The sequence below is a fragment of the Daldinia vernicosa genome, assembly GCF_022497035.1.
Source record: "Daldinia vernicosa strain CBS 139.73 unplaced genomic scaffold F5Y00scaffold_92, whole genome shotgun sequence".
Lineage (NCBI taxonomy): Eukaryota > Fungi > Ascomycota > Sordariomycetes > Xylariales > Hypoxylaceae > Daldinia > Daldinia vernicosa.
Genome location: NW_025954008.1, coordinates 1 through 19,766, shown reverse-complemented (window position 1 = coordinate 19,766; position 19,766 = coordinate 1). Strand labels below are relative to the sequence as shown.

General features: G+C 43.8%; 3 protein-coding genes across 3 annotated transcripts; 2 read left to right on the top strand and 1 right to left on the bottom strand.

The window, feature by feature from the left end:
- Positions 1-9,586: 9,586 nt before the first annotated feature.
- Positions 9,587-11,004, top strand: F5Y00DRAFT_256409 (uncharacterized protein; the record flags this gene model as incomplete). Its single annotated transcript, XM_048010402.1, has 4 exons — positions 9,587-9,661; positions 9,750-9,941; positions 9,998-10,077; positions 10,128-11,004. The coding sequence occupies 4 exons, from the start codon at positions 9,587-9,589 to the stop codon at positions 11,002-11,004; spliced, it is 1,224 nt and encodes a 407-aa protein (XP_047859870.1).
- A 1,406-nt stretch (positions 11,005-12,410) lies between these two features.
- Positions 12,411-14,817, bottom strand: F5Y00DRAFT_274719 (amidase family protein; the record flags this gene model as incomplete). Its single annotated transcript, XM_048013410.1, has 3 exons — positions 14,096-14,817; positions 12,452-14,002; positions 12,411-12,418 (listed from the first exon to the last, which is right to left on the bottom strand). The coding sequence occupies exons 1-3, from the start codon at positions 14,556-14,558 to the stop codon at positions 12,411-12,413; spliced, it is 2,022 nt and encodes a 673-aa protein (XP_047859869.1). The 5' UTR covers positions 14,559-14,817.
- Positions 14,818-16,048: 1,231 nt separating this feature from the next.
- F5Y00DRAFT_219984 (uncharacterized protein) lies at positions 16,049-17,719 on the top strand. Its single transcript, XM_048005645.1, has 2 exons — positions 16,049-16,812; positions 16,928-17,719. The coding sequence occupies exons 1-2, from the start codon at positions 16,104-16,106 to the stop codon at positions 17,539-17,541; spliced, it is 1,323 nt and encodes a 440-aa protein (XP_047859868.1). The 5' UTR covers positions 16,049-16,103; the 3' UTR covers positions 17,542-17,719.
- Positions 17,720-19,766: the final 2,047 nt, after the last annotated feature.

Here is a 19,766-nt window from a genome sequence, read left to right as displayed (position 1 = left end):
TGGCGCTAGTGTACTCGAGAATTCCTTGTTGCTGCTCCGTAGATACTATGGAGATATGTAGCATGTAAGCATTACGAACTGAAGGACATGACGTCGGGGACCTTTTTAATAACGACAATTTAAGGATTCATGATCGCAATGTAAGGCCGACTCTAATAGGTACACGATCGTCCCTCTCTATTCAGTATTTACCATTATCAGGTACTTGTTTGATTAAGAACCTTGGCGATCAAAAGTTTAACAGGTATATACCTAACCAGCATTATGTATAAAAATATAGTTAGCGCAAGTTATTTTATAATATCTAAAGTCGCAACCCGTTAAGCACTGCTAGAAAGCGACTATGTAGAAAAGAGTATCTCTTCCAAATTAGAGAAGATTACAAATAGTTACTCTTTTGGGGAAGTCCCCTGGCGTACAGTGTGGAGGCATGACAGGTCAGCCTATATAGGAAAAGCCCCTGCCGGCAATCCATGAGTACCCCTTGCTAACATGCATCTAAAATAGCGTGGATTCTATGCCCTTGCATCTGCAGTACAACGGTTTGGGTAACAGGTAGCCTAGTGTATGTATGTAGGTAAGTTCCATTACTCAGTTGCAGGTTGCAGTACACACCTGTGGCATACGTATGTAGAGTACCTGTAATTAGTGGGAATTCGTAACAGATAAGGTAACAACTTTGTTAAGCTCTCTCTTATCAACACTCCACTTGGAAATAAGACCAATCCGCCAACTTTCTACATGCCATGCCAGCATAGTATAAAGCAGTATATACTGAGCATGGAGGGTAAAAGGGCTATGCATTCAAATATCTGATTCTTGGCATACTCCCTGAATCTGATAACAACATTATACAGCGTCCTTGGTCATTGAGTGGTTCGACGCTTTGGCGATCCGTGTTGTTGAGATCAGACCAGGACCCTCTCGACGGTCCGTTGCGCGCAGCGCACGTATGGGGTTTTCATGATAAGGTTTCTAAATTCTAACCGGGTTCCTTTACGAGAGGTTCGGAGTGGAAATAGCAAGCTAAGACAAGTTAAAGTTACAGGAGTAATTATTTTACACGGTAGTCCCACAACCTACCCACAGCTATTACGATACTTTCAGATGGTCAAATTGCCAATACCAATATCGGCTGACGAATTACGGAATATGGCCGTAATAGTCAAGAAACCTAGGAGTAACAGTATGTGGGAATTCTAGCCTAAAGGCCACGTTCCAAATGATTAGGTATGATATACGATTTTAATAATAACATGAAACAGCACGTGGATTAAAAGCTGTCAATTAGAATTAAGATGCATACCTACCTGGATAGGTACATATATGCGGCTAAGAACTACTCCCATATTTTCTCCCCCATTCAGTTCCATTAGGATTTAGGGCTCGTATTCTCGTTAGCGAGACGACATTGTCAGGTAACCACATATTGCCGCTACGGTAACTTTGTTGGTTTAGCATAGCGCTAGAAGCAGATAGACAGAGGTAAGGTAACCGATTAGCGAATAGGTAAGACAAGATCGCGGGGATGAGGACAACTTAGGGGTAGTGGTGTGCGGCTGAACATTTTGGAGGGGCTATCAATTGGATGGGAAGCGCCCAGGCGCCCGAAGGCATAGACTATTCCTATATTTGGTTATAGACCACCCGTTAGTCTTGAATTACTATTTGAGCTGACAGAATAGCGTCAAAATAACTGGCGCAGTCTACTACATAGTAACAATTAGCTGGTAGGTGCGCCACCTTTTTTGACATTATTTTGGTTGATATTTGGTAGTGGAGGCTCGCGAGTGATAGCGGGGCTTCAATACTAGACATTTCCTGTATCGAGACAACTTTGGGCGAGATCAAACTTCGAGTAAAAATATGCATGGTTGCCTGTTAGGTCTATCCGTCGGCCCTCTAAATTCGTCCTTTCGTCCTTTCAGCGTCGGTAAAAAGGTACACTCTATCAGTCCGCCGAGGAGGTAAACGTGAAGGACAACTACCTAAACAGACCTATCCCACATTTATAATATCAGGTTATAAGTCTGCAGTGTAACGAAGAGACTGCGGTTGCGGCTTAAGAGTTTTTGTACTACCTCGACTGATACCAACATTATCACTTGACCACCGTGATTTTACCTAACATACGATAGATGGTAGCATCATGAAACGAAGTCATGCGGCCGGAGCTGCCGGCAGCCGGCAACCGGAACTCGAGGCATTTTGGCTCCCGATTCATGCCAAGAACCGGGTAACGCACGGCATCAAAGTCTCAATCGCAATAAAGCTCCCTACATAGAATTAGGTAGGTATATATCACACAAGAATTAAAGGGGCTGCATTTGAAGGGATACAAGTAGTCAATTGAACTAGATTGACACACGTTGCTAGAAGTAGTTAGGTGCCCGATGGGTAATTTCTCCGAAAGCAGTAGTTTGTGCATTTATATGGGAACCCGCGCCTTACTAACTAACGTACGGAATTATTATATTAGGCCGTTTCTAGCTCCGAGGGCAGCTAGAACCTGTCAAAAATCAATAGCCATATATTTTTATTGTGGTGGGGGATCGTCATCGTTTACACTAGGAGGGGTATACCAGGGGGCCTCAAACCATCCACTAAATAATCTAAATGGAAACTGGTTATTGTATTTCCGACAACGTGAATATAATGGGAACATCCAAATATCTCATCTGAGCGGAATTTGATATTTAGGTACACTAGGTAAATCAGTTATGTACAAGCTACAATCTCGCACGGTACTATGTACCTAAAGTTGGTGTAGCATCTGTCTATTCTCGTTTTGGCATATAATACTACCGTATATCTTGAACTACCGAGCCTAGTTCACCTTATGGCCCTAGTACAGTATCTGTTAAATCTCCTATTGGTCAGCCCAAGAACACCTGGCTGGAGAGTTCCGTACCAAATATACATTGGCTACTCCCTCAACGTCGCATCATTCGTGATACACTAGTTGTGGAGAGGGAGGCTGCCACACACGATCTAATCTTCAACTGGCTCCTTAGGACCGTCGTGGGTCCATTCTTCTACATACGTACCTACTTACCTAGGTAGTAAACTAATCTCGCAAATGCCGTTGCTATCTCTCCACTCACTTATACGATCCTGCGAAACTCCGGATCGTGTGTCCGGAGTCATATGTGGTGGGTTCTATTTGCGATGCGTTATGCATTGTCCGGTTGTGGATGCGTGTATGGTGTCGCAATACGTACCCATAAAGTCGTAGGCAGTATCGATATAATCATAAGGGGTGATATAACATCAATGGAAAACAGCTAGGCAGTTGGGTCCATCGTAGTCGGTAGTTTGTAGATTCAATATTAGATTCAATATCGATAGTATAGCATTATCTGCAAATGATATCAAGAGGGGGACTCATCTAAGTCTTACAAAGTGTACCCCTCCTAATCTTAGCCGCGAAGAAAAACGTGTGGAGAGCACAGACCTTAGGAGAATGCGGGGAATACATTTGTTTCTGATAAACTCTGGTACTAATGGTTGAGGATTACGACAAATTTCTATCCACAAATTTCCCTTCAATTCTGAGATCGCTCGTGATAAACTAAGGTATCTGAATTGGTCCGGATATGTGCTGGAGCCCCCTCTCTTCTTAGCATTCTACTAGTAGTTACTTCAAACACTAGGAATATGAATCATATCGGTGACGTGTTGCTTTAAACTCGCTAATTACTAAAACTTTATACGAGGTGAGGAGCTCTACGCTTTGCCTATACCTACGCTCCTACTAATCGCAAACCTTTTTACTCGTTTTTTTTTGCATGGCTATGTAGATTTTGAAATCTACCTACCCTATGATCTTACGTGTGGGGTAGACGTGTAATCTCTACGCACAGACGTTGATCTACTTTGTTAGTATGCTGGTTACAATCCGTGAGGCATGATACACTCCCACCTCGGCGAAGACGTTATGACCTGTGGTTAGAGCAACCGGTAACTCAACTAGGCCGGGGTTTCACAATACCGAACTCAATGGTATAAGTTTTTTGTATAAGCTTTTTGGAGGACTGCCTAGCCTCATGGGCTTGTAACAATGAACTCCTCTCTGTTGGTAGTCTGCTTGGTGAAATAAAAATAATGTCAAATCTGCGTTTTATTTTATTTTCTCCCCTCTCCTTTTGGAACTCATTACTAATACGCACCAAGTTCTCGATATTAGGTACACTACTAGCGTGGGATTTCCCTTGTTTTCCCCTTGACTTTCCTTGATTTTACAACACGACAAGGAACCCGTCTACCAGCATGAGATTTACATCACATGAATGTCGGCTTCCGGGAAATTTTTTCGGACCGCAAACTCGACTCTGTTTGCCGCGATTGTCTGCGGGGAAAGTAAATAGTATCATTGTATGTGTCAACACTACCTATTCCATGTTGCGAATAGAGAAGGTCACATTGTGACCTCGGGAGCGACGACTATTCTGGCTATAGTGTATGAAGGCTGCTAATACCTAGTGTAGCGATATGTTGATGAAGGAGTGTAAACCCCAGTAACATTTCCAGTAACATTTCTAATTGGGCTAATCGGATGGCTAGAATTTACTGCGCTAGTAGCCTTCTCGGCCTTGGGCAGCTTGGTTGGGTTGTTACACCTTGGTAAGATGGAACTTGCCGTCGGTAAGACGACCGATACCCAAGTAAATCTTCAAGGAAGCTACCTAGGTACATATCGGGTATTGCTCGGTCGCTTAACTGAAGAAGACCAAAAAAACGAATAGCGCGCTTCTACCTTCAAAATGGTTAGGTGGGCAAGGAGATCCCTGCTGCAAACCTTGACGACCACGCGACATCGCGGCATCGCGGCATACGTAATCACGACAGCGACAAGCGCGACAAGCCCTTCGCTGGAAGCTAAAGACGGGATTTCAAGTACATATTGAATGATTGCTTGCATTTCGAAATTTTGACATCTCCTAAAAAGGTGGATACCTGCCTAGGTGCATTATGTACGTACGTAGCTGCATGGCTTATGTACCCGGAAAGAAGAGCTAGCAAGGTAATCGATTACGGGCCATGCACTCAAAGGTTTCCGGGCTTCTAGCGTAGACCCACCTAGCGTAGACCCACGATATCCTATTTAGGGAAAAGTCCTCTTTGGGGAATTCTCACACATACACTACAGGTCACTACATACACATATGTAGCATATTACTTATTAACTAACAGGTATATACCCAGGTAGGTAGTAGTAATAATAAATAAACAGTTAATAATAATGCCTAAATATGAGACGGTTACCGCTTCGCGCACCTTTCGACGTGTGTGATCAACTACGCAGAAAAACTACGTAGGAAATGATGTGAATAGCAAACTGTTATCGTCTGGCATCTGCAAGCTTGTTGCATCCTGCAAGTTCCCACCGCGGGAGCAGTGTGATTTGCGCTTAAATGTCGCTCTTAAGCTGCGATGCAGTACTGCAATGCAGGTGTTCGTTCGGCAGAGTCAGCTGCAAGCTGCAGGTGCTAGTGGGCTACCATTTGCATGCATAACTACGGCCTACATACGCGTATGTGCTTTCTTATTAGCCGTCGTTAAGGTGTGTATGTAGGTAGTTGACATGTTTCGAAACAAAGGGGTTCATTGGATAGTTTATTGAGGGGGGGGAGCTCTCGAGTCCCAGTTGGCTTTCCCGGTCTTCTTATGTAGTAGATCAAATCTGGGAAAGCTATTATAGATATCAGGTGTTATAATAACAAGGAATACGCAACTCACCGGTGAGGAGGCTTAAACTTTTCTATTGTACGTATTAGTACCCTAGGTACTTATATTAGTTAGGTAAGCTTAGACGCGAATGCGATCGGGGCTTAGTACCTGGGTACCTGACTGAACCTTAATGGGGTTAGCACGTAGGTAGGTACATAATGTATGTACCTAGGTTAGGTACTTGAAATTGCACTGCGGCGAAGACAATCACTGCTGTTTACAACGCCTACCTACCTAGGTCCTTAAGTACCTAGGTAGGTAATATATCGCTATCAATCCTTGAAGCTTTCCGGACGTTAAGTAATCGCTTGTATTAATTGCTGTTGGGCAGAGCATACGGTTATCTCCGAGGTACCGGCATCTAATAGTGATCTCGAGAAATTTCAATAATAGGTACCTGATGCTATGTAGCTCCTAGCCCCAGAAAAATAATAATATTGGTTGTATTATACACATGCAACTAAGAGGGAATTGGTATTTTTTTTTTTTCGCTATCATTACCTACCTAGGGTAATGAATGTGATAGGTTTTCTCTAGTATAATTCTTTCAAAGACCTTCCTTGTACCGATTATCGAGCAGGTAACCCTCACCTTGGTTAAGGATACCAAGTAAATACCTAGGGAAGGCCGCCAGTCTAAATGAGCCGGGCATCTGAAACAATGGGCCTGGTTGTTACATAGTACTTCAGAATCGTCAAGCGACTTGTGATTCGAGGTTGAGTTTCGACGATTTCCCCTGAAACTGTCTGGATCGAGGTCACTTCGCGTGATACCACGACTTCGGAACGGAGTCCCGGTCCTTTCTGGGGGACTATCCAATGCTACGGTACATCGATACACAAACATTGAGAAGTTGTTAAGTGGAAGCCTAGGTAGTTACTACATACCTACGTAGTTAGAAAAGCATGAAGGAATTATTGTTGATGAATTGAGATTAGGTTGATCTATCACCATCACCGTCACCATCGGTCTCATTTTCAAACAAGACCTTTACGTTAACAGCGTGCAATAAGTATATGATGCATATGATGCACCACTATCGCAGATTTTTCTGTAGGTACGATTTATCATAGTTTGCTTGCATTTAAGCTTTAAGTGACTCTTAAAGACTTATAACAATAATATACCAAAAGGTTAACGTTTCCTTTAAAATGTTTGCTGGCTTAAATCTAAAATATCCACCGTCGTCGTTACCATTTCCTTGTGGTAAAACTTCGCTTTGCTTATGGCGCGATTTAGTTTATGTCTCTAGGTCCAATTGAGGTCTTTTATTGGCGTTTAAAAGATTTGGTACGCCAAGATATTTCTGTAAAACGCCATATGTTGAAATCGCTACTATGTTAGGTAGTTACTAGAAACTTTACTACTATGTATTGAGCCAAGAGTCTTCTGTTTTCATGACTTTAGTAAGTACCTAATTAGATGTGATGAAACGTTAAGAGGCTTGCACACTATTGTCCCATACTACACCACGCCATTTAGATCATACCGAGTAGAAGTTGACCATGTCGTGCTGGTTCCTGTCTAGGATACTTACCCCTCTTCTCCCCCGCGGCCACCTAACTCTCGCATCTTTATTCATATACACTGAAGAAGATTCAATTCCAAGGAATCTCTTAGTTACATCATAAATAAATTTGGACGTTGATATGCGTAGTGTTAATACATACTAGGTAAAAAGTTTATAGTTATCTGTATAAATGGATATTGGAAAGATATGCACGCAATAAACACACAATGTACTCAAGTACCTATCTCTGTACTATGTACGAAGCGCTCAGGTATTTAATCAATTCTAATAGGCTTTGGTGTTTAAAAAACGACCAACTCTCGGTTACATACCTTATCTACCTTTAAAGCGCGGACAAAATATACTCTACTAACAAGTTGCACGTCTAAATGAACCTTAAGCATAAGGGTTTTACTATTATTTTATATGCATATAGTGAATCTACCTAGGTAAGAGGTACCTACCTCATCCATGTCGTTCAATTGTCAGCAACGCTGCTAATGCATTATTATCTTAAACCCCGGAACTTGGCAATGCCCTAAGGTTTCTCTTCTACGTATATATAACCCGTGATCCCTGATCCTTGAAGGTGAACCCAGTCTATTCTCTTTCGGCGTATCCCTCCCCCTATGTAGGTAGTCAGGTAGTGTAGGTAGTAGCTATGTACCATCTGCATGCGCATTTAGGGAGCTGGAAGGGACTTGTTGATGACAAGCCTATCGTAACTACCTATCTACATGTAGGCTAGGTCTCTTAACGAAGGTAGGTGTAGGGGGAGGTTGACAGGTCGTTAGTACCTAAACCATACCATTTGTGCTGAGAAGCGACAAGTTGGAAGCGAAAAATATATATACCTATATAAAAAAAAAAATAAAAAAATTAAGTGGGAAGCTCATCCTCGCCGTTGTTATTGTTTTCTCTATATCAATGTTACTACATACTTCTCCCACCACCATTTATTCATTTATTATATATTCTCCAATAGGCACGGCCTTCTACTACCTAGGTCTACCAGGCATTAAAGTCACATCTCAATACTATTTTAAGCGACGCTTTGATACAGAACTTATTCTATACTAGCTTCGCTAGTTCTATATTTGACGTCGCAACTTGTCGGCCTGATCGGTAGAAGCATCCGAGACAACTCATTGACGTGACCTAACCTTTATATTATAGCAGGCTGATTTTATGGTTATCCGTCTGAAAGACTCGTCGAGCCCTACCTACCCTCGCGTTAGTTTTGACCACTATCATCCCCTGATAGTAGGGCTGGAAGTCGACTTCAACCTCAACCACAACCTGGGACTGGTCTCCGCTATATTCGTGGCAACCTCGACTCCCGTCGAATTTTTTTAGGCCGCCATCAACAGTAGGCGGTCTAGTTCCTGACGCTTCGTGCTATAAGGTGGACCGCGTGCCTAGGAGAGAAGAGCAAGACGGCTTCACGGCCTTCTCCACGGCCTTTTTTCTCGGTAACGAGGCAGTGGCAGTAAGGCTTCTAAAGGGCCGAATCTTGAAGGAGCCTATCGACTAACGTCGAATATGATTTTGAACCCTAACTGAGGATCTGGTCAGTAAATCCAACCATTAGCTATTTTATTGGGGGCGTGTCGTGATTCGACACACAGACTAACAGATGATCTACATAGTAGTTCGCCCATCGCTAAATTCTCTCATGATTTTCATGTCTGAGGTCTGGATTACGAGGCTTTGATGTTTGCGCGCAGACATTCTTAGTTTACTCGTAAGTTAGCGCTCTCCATTTCCTAAACAACGAAGTTGTTTTTTCTCATACTTAGCATCCTATTACCTGTTGGGTTTTATATGGCTTCATCCTCAGCTGATATCAGTACTTTTACTGAACTTTCTTATCCATATCCAAAGTCTTAACTACACTTAGTTTGTGTTATGCTCTCATCTGCCTAAATTTATTTTGTTCCATCTTTCTTAAGCTTCAGTCGACTTCAAACTATCCTATCGCTCCTGTGTGGCGCTCGACAATCTCGCATGCCTATTTAACCAGGCCCCTCCGCATGGGTTTCTCATATCGCTCGCACCGAATATCTGGAACCAAAACGTCCCCACGCATAGATTTCAATCTCGGCGTCGCATTGAAGATTCCGCTTATAAACAGTTCCGAACAAGGGTATCATCCACACTTGGGGCTGCCTCTGAGTGACCCACGCTATCCCTGCCTCTTCGCCTTAAGGGACTCTTGGGCCTGGATCCACAGCCCTCATATACCTTGTGCGTCATGGCTCGCACTGTAAGACATATAAGTAAGTCTCATTCGCACACTTCACTACTGCTGATCCCCGGGTCCTGGATCTTGGGGTCACCAGAGAGATGGATGTGACAGAAATTGTTGACCATGAGCCAGTGGCTCGACCCTTTAGGTGTGACTGGGAGAATTGCGAAAAGGTAAGTGCTACCATTTCCTAGTCATGCACCGTCATCGTCGCCATGGCCGTCGCCATAGTTGTGATCCGAGTTATTTATACGAACGTAGTGTTTCAATCGAAAATCGGACCTTCAAAGGCATTACCGGATACATACGAATGAGAGACCGTACGCCTGTACATATGAAGGATGTGGTAAGAGCTTCATACAACGTAGCGCCTTGACGGTCCATATCCGCACTCACACCGGCGAAAAACCTCATCAATGTCAACAGGTTGGATGCGGCAAGCGTTTCTCGGATGTAAGTGCTTCTTCATCGGACTTCATGGTATTGAGCAGACCTGCTAACCCGTTCAGTCTTCGAGTCTGGCTCGACATCGACGTATCCATACCGGCAAACGGCCTTATAAGTGCCCTCACGTGGGTTGCGTTAAAAGGTAGCGCGAGATTTATCATCCTCAGAAGCAACTGCTAACGCGCCTTATAGATTCTGCCGGAAGACAACGATGGTTAGACATCAAAGGCAAACCCACCAGGGGGATATTCATTCAGGGATGGTAGATTTCTCTTCCGACTCGGACAGCGGCGAGTTTGGAGACGCCCACGGATACCATGGCGAAATGGTCCAGCCGTTTCAACATCCCGCAACTCAAGGGCTTCAGCGAACGGCCACCGCACCGCAGCAACCGTACTATGTACCGGATCAGAACCTCCCTGCCTTCGCGATGATGAGCACGAATCCGATACAACAACAGTACCATATGCCGAGGCAGCAACCTGTGCGGCCCCCAATGCCCCCAATACAAATTCCGTACAATGCGGCGGGGAATATGGTTAACTCAATCCAAGATATCAATAGCCCTGATAGCTTCACGACGGGAATTTCAGATTACAGCGCGCCAGGTCATGATAGCTTTTACACGCACCAGTCTCCACATATGGCGGCGTATGCGCCAAATTCGCTAGACACGACGTCTGTCATGGAGCGAACCATGGCGCAAACCATGGTGCAAACCATGGCGCAGTTCCCGTTCCCTCAGCAAATCCCCCAGCTAGTGCATCAGCCGATTCATCAACAAGTGAATCAACCGAATTATTCTTCCCAGCCGATGCAACCTCAGATACCTTCCGTGCAACAGGCTCATCAGGTTCAAAACCAATATCAACCGGCGCCAACGCAGCAAGAAGAGCAATGGTACACCTCGATGCCTTTCCAGCAACCGGCTCAGGTTCCTACCGTGGGTCAAGTACCGTCTTTCGGGACTGGGCTCGGGACTGGGCTAGACAGCATGTGGTGCGACAAGCCGGATTTTGACGAGGACCCGTTGATGCAGCTGCCGAGTAAAAGACTCGATGACTTCTGATTCGTCGAACTCGGCATATGCAATCCGCATATTTCCATTCTCTTGCTGAAAATGGCCTCTCGAGTAATTACTCGGGAACCATTTTTTATTCCAATCGATAACCTTACTAATTCGGCAACGAGTCTCCGACCTGCTCCTGTACTATATATTATTATATTATCTCGTTTGTTTCCATGTTGGAAATAGGGCATACCACCAGGGGGGGGGGTATGCAGGACCAGATTATGCGCCGACTGAGATTCGATGGCTATGAGTGGGTAGCCATTTGTGATGACGCCAGAAGAAATGCTCTTGCATTTGCCGTTCCACTGAGTTAATAAGCTGTCAATTTGCACGGCTTTGCTCCGGCCGACCGTCACCGACCTTTGACAACCGACGCCGTTCCGGACAATATCGCGATATATCTATCAGTGGACAACTTCGAGCCGACTCACCGTACGTCCTTTCATGCGCCATGGTCAAATTCAAGATGACATGCCACATAACGACACCGTTTCCTTATTATACCCTAGAAGCCCTAGAAGTCGGATGGGCCATTTGGTTATTCCTTTTTCGTTCAGCATATTTGATGAACAGCCATGTGATTTCTAAGTCTTTTGTATTTCGATAATTTTGTTAGAGATGCTTCTGGGTTTTGCGATGTTATCGAGTATAAGGCATGGCTTGTATTATTATTGTTATTATTGCATACTGTTATCTGCGATACCTGGGCGGCTTGGATGTTAAGTGGTTTGGATGTTAAAAAAACAATCATGTACTATAATGATATTGAATAGCGTTCTATAGTGATATATGTTTGCGAGGCAGAGGTTTATGAGAGGTCAAAGGAAGAAGCAAGGCTTGGTGGCGCCATATATATTTTTTTTTCTTTTTTTCTTTTAGACAGTAGACACACCGAGCCTTTTAAACCCCCTTTTAACCTTCATAGGTAAGTACCTGGTATGCATGTAAAAGCCAGCCTAAATAAGGTAAATAAGGTAAACATACGTGGTCACATTCGCAAAGATGCTTAAAAAAAATACCAAAAATGCCACCAAGCTGAAATGCAATCCTGCATCCTTCAAAGTAACACTCGAATGGTCCTTATATCTAATACCAGACTTCATTTAGGTATGTGGCGTTAGCGGAAAACAGATTGCATCTCGTCGTATTCACTACGTTGCATTGCATGTCGTACCTACATCCTACATCCTACGTCCTACGTATAGATGCTTATTTTTTTCTTGGCGAGTGATAACCTTCTTTGAATAAGTTCTCTTAACAAGATGGGTGACGCAAGTCTAATACGTATATGAAAGTTATACGATGGCGCTTAAAAGGGGAGGCTTAGGTGTAAGTCGGGTGTAAGTCGTGGATAATAAGGAGGTGTGTGTTTGTTTTTGTATTATTTACACCTTGTTCGAGAATCAAAACGCTGTCCTTCCCGGTTTAATAGTCTTCAACACACCCTCATCCGCAAGCTTCTCCCACATGTTCCACAGCATAAAGTCGCAGCCTCTTTTTGCAATAACACTCACCGTAACCGGCATCATCTCCTCGATGAAACTCACATTGCTCAAGTAGGGGACTTGCCCGATCGGAATCGTCATGTCGACACATCCGTATATGGGGCATAAGCTGGCCCCATTGATACCTGCCGTTTGCGGTGTCACGGCTAGGAAGGCTGTCGTGTTGGGATCGCTGTTGAGAGATTCTTCCCGGTAGCTCGGCAACCCGCCTGTGCCAATGTCCCACAGCATGATGCTTTCACTGCACGATTCCGGGGTTGAGTATAGTATCTCCGATTCAAACCAGTCTACGGCCGCTCGCTTAACACTTAGAGACCGGTTATACAGCTCATCGGTATACAACGATTCGTTGTACGCCTTCCATCTGGGCCGCTGGGCTGGGTCGATCGGTGGAAAGCGACCCTCATATCGTTCCCCCCATGCTGCAATAAGCGGTTTACCCACCTTTTGGTACTGCGTCACAGAGTTAATGACGGCCGTGGCGTTATTTAGAGCGTCATATTTAGGGACTTCGCCAGTTGTGTTACCAACAACCGCAGTCAAATTAAAATCTTCGACCGTCATCCCAAAAACCGTCGTCAGATTTCGGATAAACCCCTGAAGTATCTCTTCCGCGGCCGGGTTCTTCAGGGGTAAGTAGTCGGTGAGATACAAGATGCGCTTTGGGAAGCCATATGAGTCGGGTGCTTCGAGGGGGCTCAAACCCGTGATCGAAGTGTCCTGGCACATCTCAGGGACGTACCAGTTCTTAGCGAAGCGCACCCAATCGCGCACGTTTCGGGAGAATACTCCTGCTGTGTCTGTCGCCGCACCGAGCGGCATGACTCTGGAAAGCGTCATTAGCCCCTGGCTCGGTCGATTCCCGTAGGTCCCGGACACCGCAGCAGGTCGTCTCATCGAGGATCCGGTATCCGAGCCGATTGCAAGGTCAAGCCAGTCGTACGCAGCTACAGAGCAGCCACCACCAGAGGATGAGGCAGAGCACGTAAGCCAACCGTCGCCGCGCGGGTTGAATGGGTAATGCTCGTCTTGCCAGTCCCAAGGATTCGCACCCGATGCGAATTGCGCCAATTTATACTTGCCGATGAGAACACCACCTAAATCAACTATCCGTTGGATGGATGGTGCAGTCTCGTTCGCAACCTCGACGATCTCCGCCCATGCCTGGCTGCCGCCCGATGTGATTAGGCCCTTTATGTCGAATAGATCTTTGATCGCGACTCGATAACCTGCGAGTGGCCTCGTGTCGTCCCAGCTGTAAATACGGGATGGCACTGGGATCATGGGGTCCCAGAATCGGGGCTGGAATATTTCTACGGGTCTAAAACTGCCCTCCCCATCATTGGACTCATATGCGCCATAGAGAAAGTTGCGGTATGAGTCGCGATAGAGTCGGTACACTGTCCCGAACACTATCGAGCCATCCGAAACCAGCGCGGCGTATGGCCCAGCAGTGAGGTTGTTAGCACTTGAGTCCCCGACGTAAGTTACTACGATGTCCGTGGAATCTTAAGGATGGTCAGCTCGAGAGTCTCACGGGGGAGTTGCGCGAGCCATCGAGGCGGGATGGTCCGAGAACTTACAACAGCTACTTTCAAAACTGACATCTAAGAGTAAATGCTGCGGTGCAAGATCGTCCAGGTATTCAAGCGCACTTGCATCCAGGATCTGGCTGTTGCTCGTGCCATTATTGACAATGTATACACCCTCCAAGAAGTCCTCCGAGAACACGTCGTCACCCTCTAAGTAGCTCGCAATAATATCTCGCAAATACTCGGCAGTTACAACTTCTCTGTCTGCAAATACGACAGCGAATGGTACCAAGGAACCCTGCCGGTTTGCCGCAGCCCGGTCGTTCCCGCCGAGGATCGTCTTGGGGTACCGAATGTTTGCTAAGTAAATCTTGTCGCCAAGCCCGAAGGCGACGTCGCCGTGTTGAGTGGTTTGTAGGTATTCGAGAGGGGCGCGTTTCACGGGTCTCGCCAATATTAAACACGCGCATAAAAGGAACGATATACATCGATAGTTTAAGCCGTAGAGGCCCATCTTTTAGCTCCGACTGGGTGTTTAGGTTGGAGATCCTTCGTCATTGAAGGTGTGAGTATGATCACCCGCCCGGATCAGGGCCCATTCCATGACGGCTGCCCGCGGTTTATATCGTCTATTTCTACACTTCGTTGATTGGTGCCTATCTATCCTTTCCCAGCAAGGCGGCAGCTCGTGGGTGGCTCATCGTCAAGACCCATTGGAACCCCGGCAGCCTTAAACCGACGTCGTATTGCAGTCAACTAAAGCTGTCTTCACCGGTCTGGCGCGAAATGAGGTGTTGGATGCAGATTCCCGGTGGAGGATCAGCAGGTTCCTAATCTTCCCGTTGGTCACGGCCCTGGCGGATGTGACTTGGCACTTTGGAGTTCGCAGCAGCGGAAAAGCAAGGCTCTTATCAACCGTCAAGACCCCTCCATGGATACCTCGTCCATTCCGCACCTACGTACGTTACTTTAGAAGAGTTGTTTTCCCCCCAGGTCGATTATGAGATTTTTTTTAAATATAAAAGTAGCCAATTCCCATGTCTAAGTACATAGTCTTTACTTCCAGTTACTAGCCCTATCGTGTTTCCACCGTCTAAGAGACGGGGATATGATAAGTGAAAGAGAGGCCGGTTTGCAAGATTCGAGTCTTCAATAACCGATGAGTGAAGACCATCTTATAAGACGGTATTCTGGACTACTTGTATTGTCCCGTAGAAGGTACCGTAATTGTGGAGGGGCTCTGTCGCGGCTTTATATTGTTCTATCTTAGGTACGCATGGCGGAAGCTGGCGGAACAGCCCACCCATATACTTACCCAGGTAGGTTATAAAGTAACTGCATGCATTGTGGGGGCCGTTCTTTTACGCATATGCCATGTGGAAGTTCCCCGGGCTTTTGAGGAGCGAGTTGTCCCACTCGGTGGCCTCTCTACACCAACCAATTAGCCTAGGTATGTAGAATATCCCTCTAAATTATGTCTTCTATGTAAAAAGCCTCGGCTAGAGATGCTACCTATGTCTTCAGGGTTCACGAGTATGTAAGATAAGAGTAACCATTACCTAATGAGGCAACAATAAGAGAATATGCTAGTTACTAATGCTCAGCTTCTTTCATCATCCAGTATAAACTTGATTTTAAGAATACCTACCTAAGGTAAGTAAGGTATGGGTTGAAAGAATACTTCTCTTTTTATTTAAGGGAAGGGTTGGTGTTGGGTTAGCTGTTTTACATGATTGATATTCCAGTCGTCGCCGGCACTTATTAGTCCACCGGTTGCTGCCGACCGGTCTAGAGCGATTCAAAGGGCCTTAAAGAGGATCCGGGAATTAGGAACGGATACTATGTATATGCACGAAATTCTCCAAGGGGGGCCCGCGTGGCAAATTCAAAATCCCATCTATCCCAACATGGGAATCTTCAACATGTCGCCCCGCCTTTGGAGGCGTGTGCTCCCTTTTCCATCTAAATTAGTATCCTCCCATTTACACGACCGGCTTTCCGTAGCCCCTTTATTGAGCTGTTCTTATTTTCGCTCTCTTTCCCTAACCGCCATCCGACCATGGCAGCGGCACCATCGCTGAACTCGTTACCGTACGAGGTACGCCAGACGATATATTCTCTTGTGGCGCGGCAAACTAACTCTAACGACTGGCGAAAAGGACCAATATCGACTATTGCGCATTACGCAACGGTATCCAGGGAATGGCAAGAGGAATTTGTCGAGCCTATTAGCTTCAAGGTCATACGTGTGACTCCGAAACGTCTCAAGTCCTTTTGTCAGATCGTAACTTCGCCGCGGCGCAGGGCAATTGTCCAGACGATCTGTTTCCATGTTTCCCTCGACAAATACGACCCTCACCTTGATGGCGAGCAGGAAACATGGGCAGAGAGACGACGGAGCACCGAGATCTTGAGTACGGCCCTTGGGACTTTCTTTCGGGCAATGACCCAGTGGCAGAGGAGTGATACCTCTCCTCTCGGCCTGGACCTTCACCTTCTCGTCGATTCACCTAGTGATACGTCGTCCTTGGTCGGTAGGAATGGGGGGCCCCTCGTGACGGGGCGAGCTTTAACATCGTACCTAAAACTTGACCTAGAGGCCGTATCATTACCACACATTGACGTCTTCAGCGGGTTTCGATGCACCGGGAGACATCTGCAACCGACATCTATACTAGCTATTGTGTCTAGGCTTCAGACATTGGAATATCTTGATGTTGAACTCAACCACGACTCAACACGCCACCGAGACGTCAAACAGAGAAATAGTAAGTAGTATCATTTATTGTTGCTCATTAGATCATTCCTCTACTTACTATTACTTACAATGCTTGACTCGATGCTATTATCACCCCCCTGCTAACTCCACGGACACACAATTAGGCTTTGCTTTGGGCCTCCAGTATTCCGAAACAATTCGAGTTCTTAGTCTACGCCGCCCCAGCCCAATGCTAACGCCAGCTCACACACCTCCAAGACAGCCGTGGTCGGCCTTTTACGCCCACATGCGGGCATTCGGTCAGCAGTGCGAATCTTTCGAATTCGACGATTGCATCGACGCTCTCCAATTCTTTACACCGTTCCTCGTTGGGCCGGGGATAGCAGAGCCGCCTAAGGGCCAAGAGGTGCCCTTCTTTTCGCGGTTGAAGAGGCTTAACATACGCAACTCGTACATGATGAAGGCGCCATATTTGCGTGTCACGAATAGGGTTGAAGCCTTAGCATCCGTTCATAACGTTCTCGTAGCGATCGGGCGGGCGACCCGCCGTATGCCAGCGCTGCTATTCGCTCGCGTCTGTCAATATGTCCTTACTGATGGACAATTGGAGTGGTTCGTCCTTACGTATGAATACCATGCTGGTAAAGCTGTAATACGCACCAAGGGCTTCAAACCAGGGAAGATAATGGTCAGTGCTTGGAGGGATTCTGCCGCTGAAAAGGGCGTAAAGCTTATAATTCACTATGAGAAGGACGATCTTAATGTACCCGAACTCTGAATCATTTAACTTGTTAAAGACAGTTCCTTTTGTTTTTGGTTTTTTCAATTCTGAGGCAGCGAGGAGTTAGTCATTGGAAAAGGGGGGCCACATTGTATGTCAAATTTCACGTGTCGGTAGACACCGTCGAATATAAAGACGATGGAAACGAACCGCACTCTCCATCAGGTTCAAATTTAATCGATACTAACCATGTGGTTATGTAATTGTGAATGAAATAATAAAATACACCAAACAGTTTCATGTGTTCTCATGAATCCTTTTTATACCAAAAGAAATATTGCTTGTTAGAAATATATGAGATACACCAGGCTTAGCTCCCAAGTTCCAGGGGAAGAGACTAGCCCTACGGGATTTTGCCTTGATGCTCGTCGCCGTAATAACTACCTCATACCTACCCAAATAGCAACCCTTGCTATTATTCGTATTCTCGAGTGACTTCGTGCGTCTCCTCTTCTGAACCAAACCCTCTTTCTTCTTTGTATTACCGCCGTGTGGCCTCCTACCTCGCCCACCCTTCTATTTTCTCCTTTTCTCCTTTTCTCCTATTTACGATATCAAGGTTCGCCACATTAAATCGAGGATTAGCTATTTCTTCTGTATCTACTTCAAATATCAACAAGACTACCTAGCCTTCCTAAACAGTTGAAACACAAGACAATGTTTCCTAGAAGATCCTGTTGCATTTATGAACACATCAATAAACATTATAGTTTGCGAAGTTAGTGATTTACTATAAAAGAAACATCAGAGCTATAACCTCAGTACTTAAGTATGTGATCAGTACCATGCATAGTAACAATAGTAGCTGTTTAGGTAGGTTATTAAAAACACACTTGGTGGTCAATAATAATATTAGCCAAAGAACGTTTCTTTCGTTTAACTAGCTATTGCTATAGAATAGAATTGTGGAATTAAGTTTATCTCAAGTATTAATACGCACCTTGGTAATTTCTCTAATTGATAATTGATGTCATATTCAAGCCAGACATTCTAGCTACTCATAGTTATGGCTTATACCCTCTACCGCATTTCAATGGTAGCTACGTTGATGGAAGATGGCTCAACTTGCCGAGATGATTAGGTTTACTATATAGATTAGGTAGGCTATAGAAAAAGAAAGGAAAAGAAAGAAGCCCATCACCCCTTACTCGTATGGCAAAACAAGTTCCGTCCAGTTCGGAAATACCACATTAATCCCTAATTCCGGACTTTCATCATACCACTCCACGGGTTAGTTAATTAGGGTTTGTAGAATCCGTAGTATTTACCTGTGATATTAAATAGTTTCTTTGTTTATCAAAACGTCATACGAAAACAAGTAGCTAGAATTTTCGAATACATACTCAGCTTACAAATACGAGGTATCTACCATCAAGGTTCGATATGACTCAGACATAGTTATCGTCGTAAGGTAGCAGTCGACTGTCTCATATGCGACAGTACGAATGGAGATAGTCGATTAGGGCTTTTGAATGGAGATTGGAGTAACCTAAGATATTACGGAAATGTATAATGCGCGAGGAGCCGAAAGTTGCTAAACCGTTAATATATCAAAATAATTTATAGGTTTAAATATTAAAATATTAAAATATTAAAATAATAAAATAAATAAAATAGTAAAATAGTAAAAATTTAAAATTATAATTAATAAAAAAAAAATTATTATTATAAAAATAATATTATAATTAATTATATTTTATATATAATATATTTTTAAATTAATTATAATTATATAAAAAGTTAAATAAAATATTTTTATTATTAATTATTTTATTTAAAATTTTAATAGTTTTAATAGTTTTTATTAATTTTTTAAAGGTTTAATGTAATAATATATATATATAAAAAATATAATATATTTATATTATTATATTAATTAAAAATTTATAATTTAATTATTATAAAATTAAAAGGTTAATAAAAAAAATAATAATATTTTAAAAAATTAAAATATTAATAAATTATAAAGTTTAAATATTTATATATATATATAAAATAATATTTAATTTAAATATTAAATTATATAAGTAATTAGCAAAATTAGGTAATTATGTAATTTTTAATTATAATATTAATTATATATATATTTTTATTATATTAATTTTTTTTTTAAAAAAAAAGAAAGATTTATTATAAAATAGCGTTTTTTTTTAAAGTTATAAATAATTAATAAATTTTAATTTATAAAATATAATAAATTTAATTAAAATAAATTTTTAATA

Excerpts from the sequence above, each read along its gene's own strand:
- F5Y00DRAFT_219984 (XM_048005645.1), top strand. The coding sequence starts at position 16,104 with ATGGCAGCGGCACCATCGCTGAACTCGTTACCGTACGAGGTACGCCAG. Across the intron at positions 16,813-16,927 it reads AGACGTCAAACAGAGAAATA|GCTTTGCTTTGGGCCTCCAG; the intron begins GTAAGTAGTATC and ends ACACACAATTAG.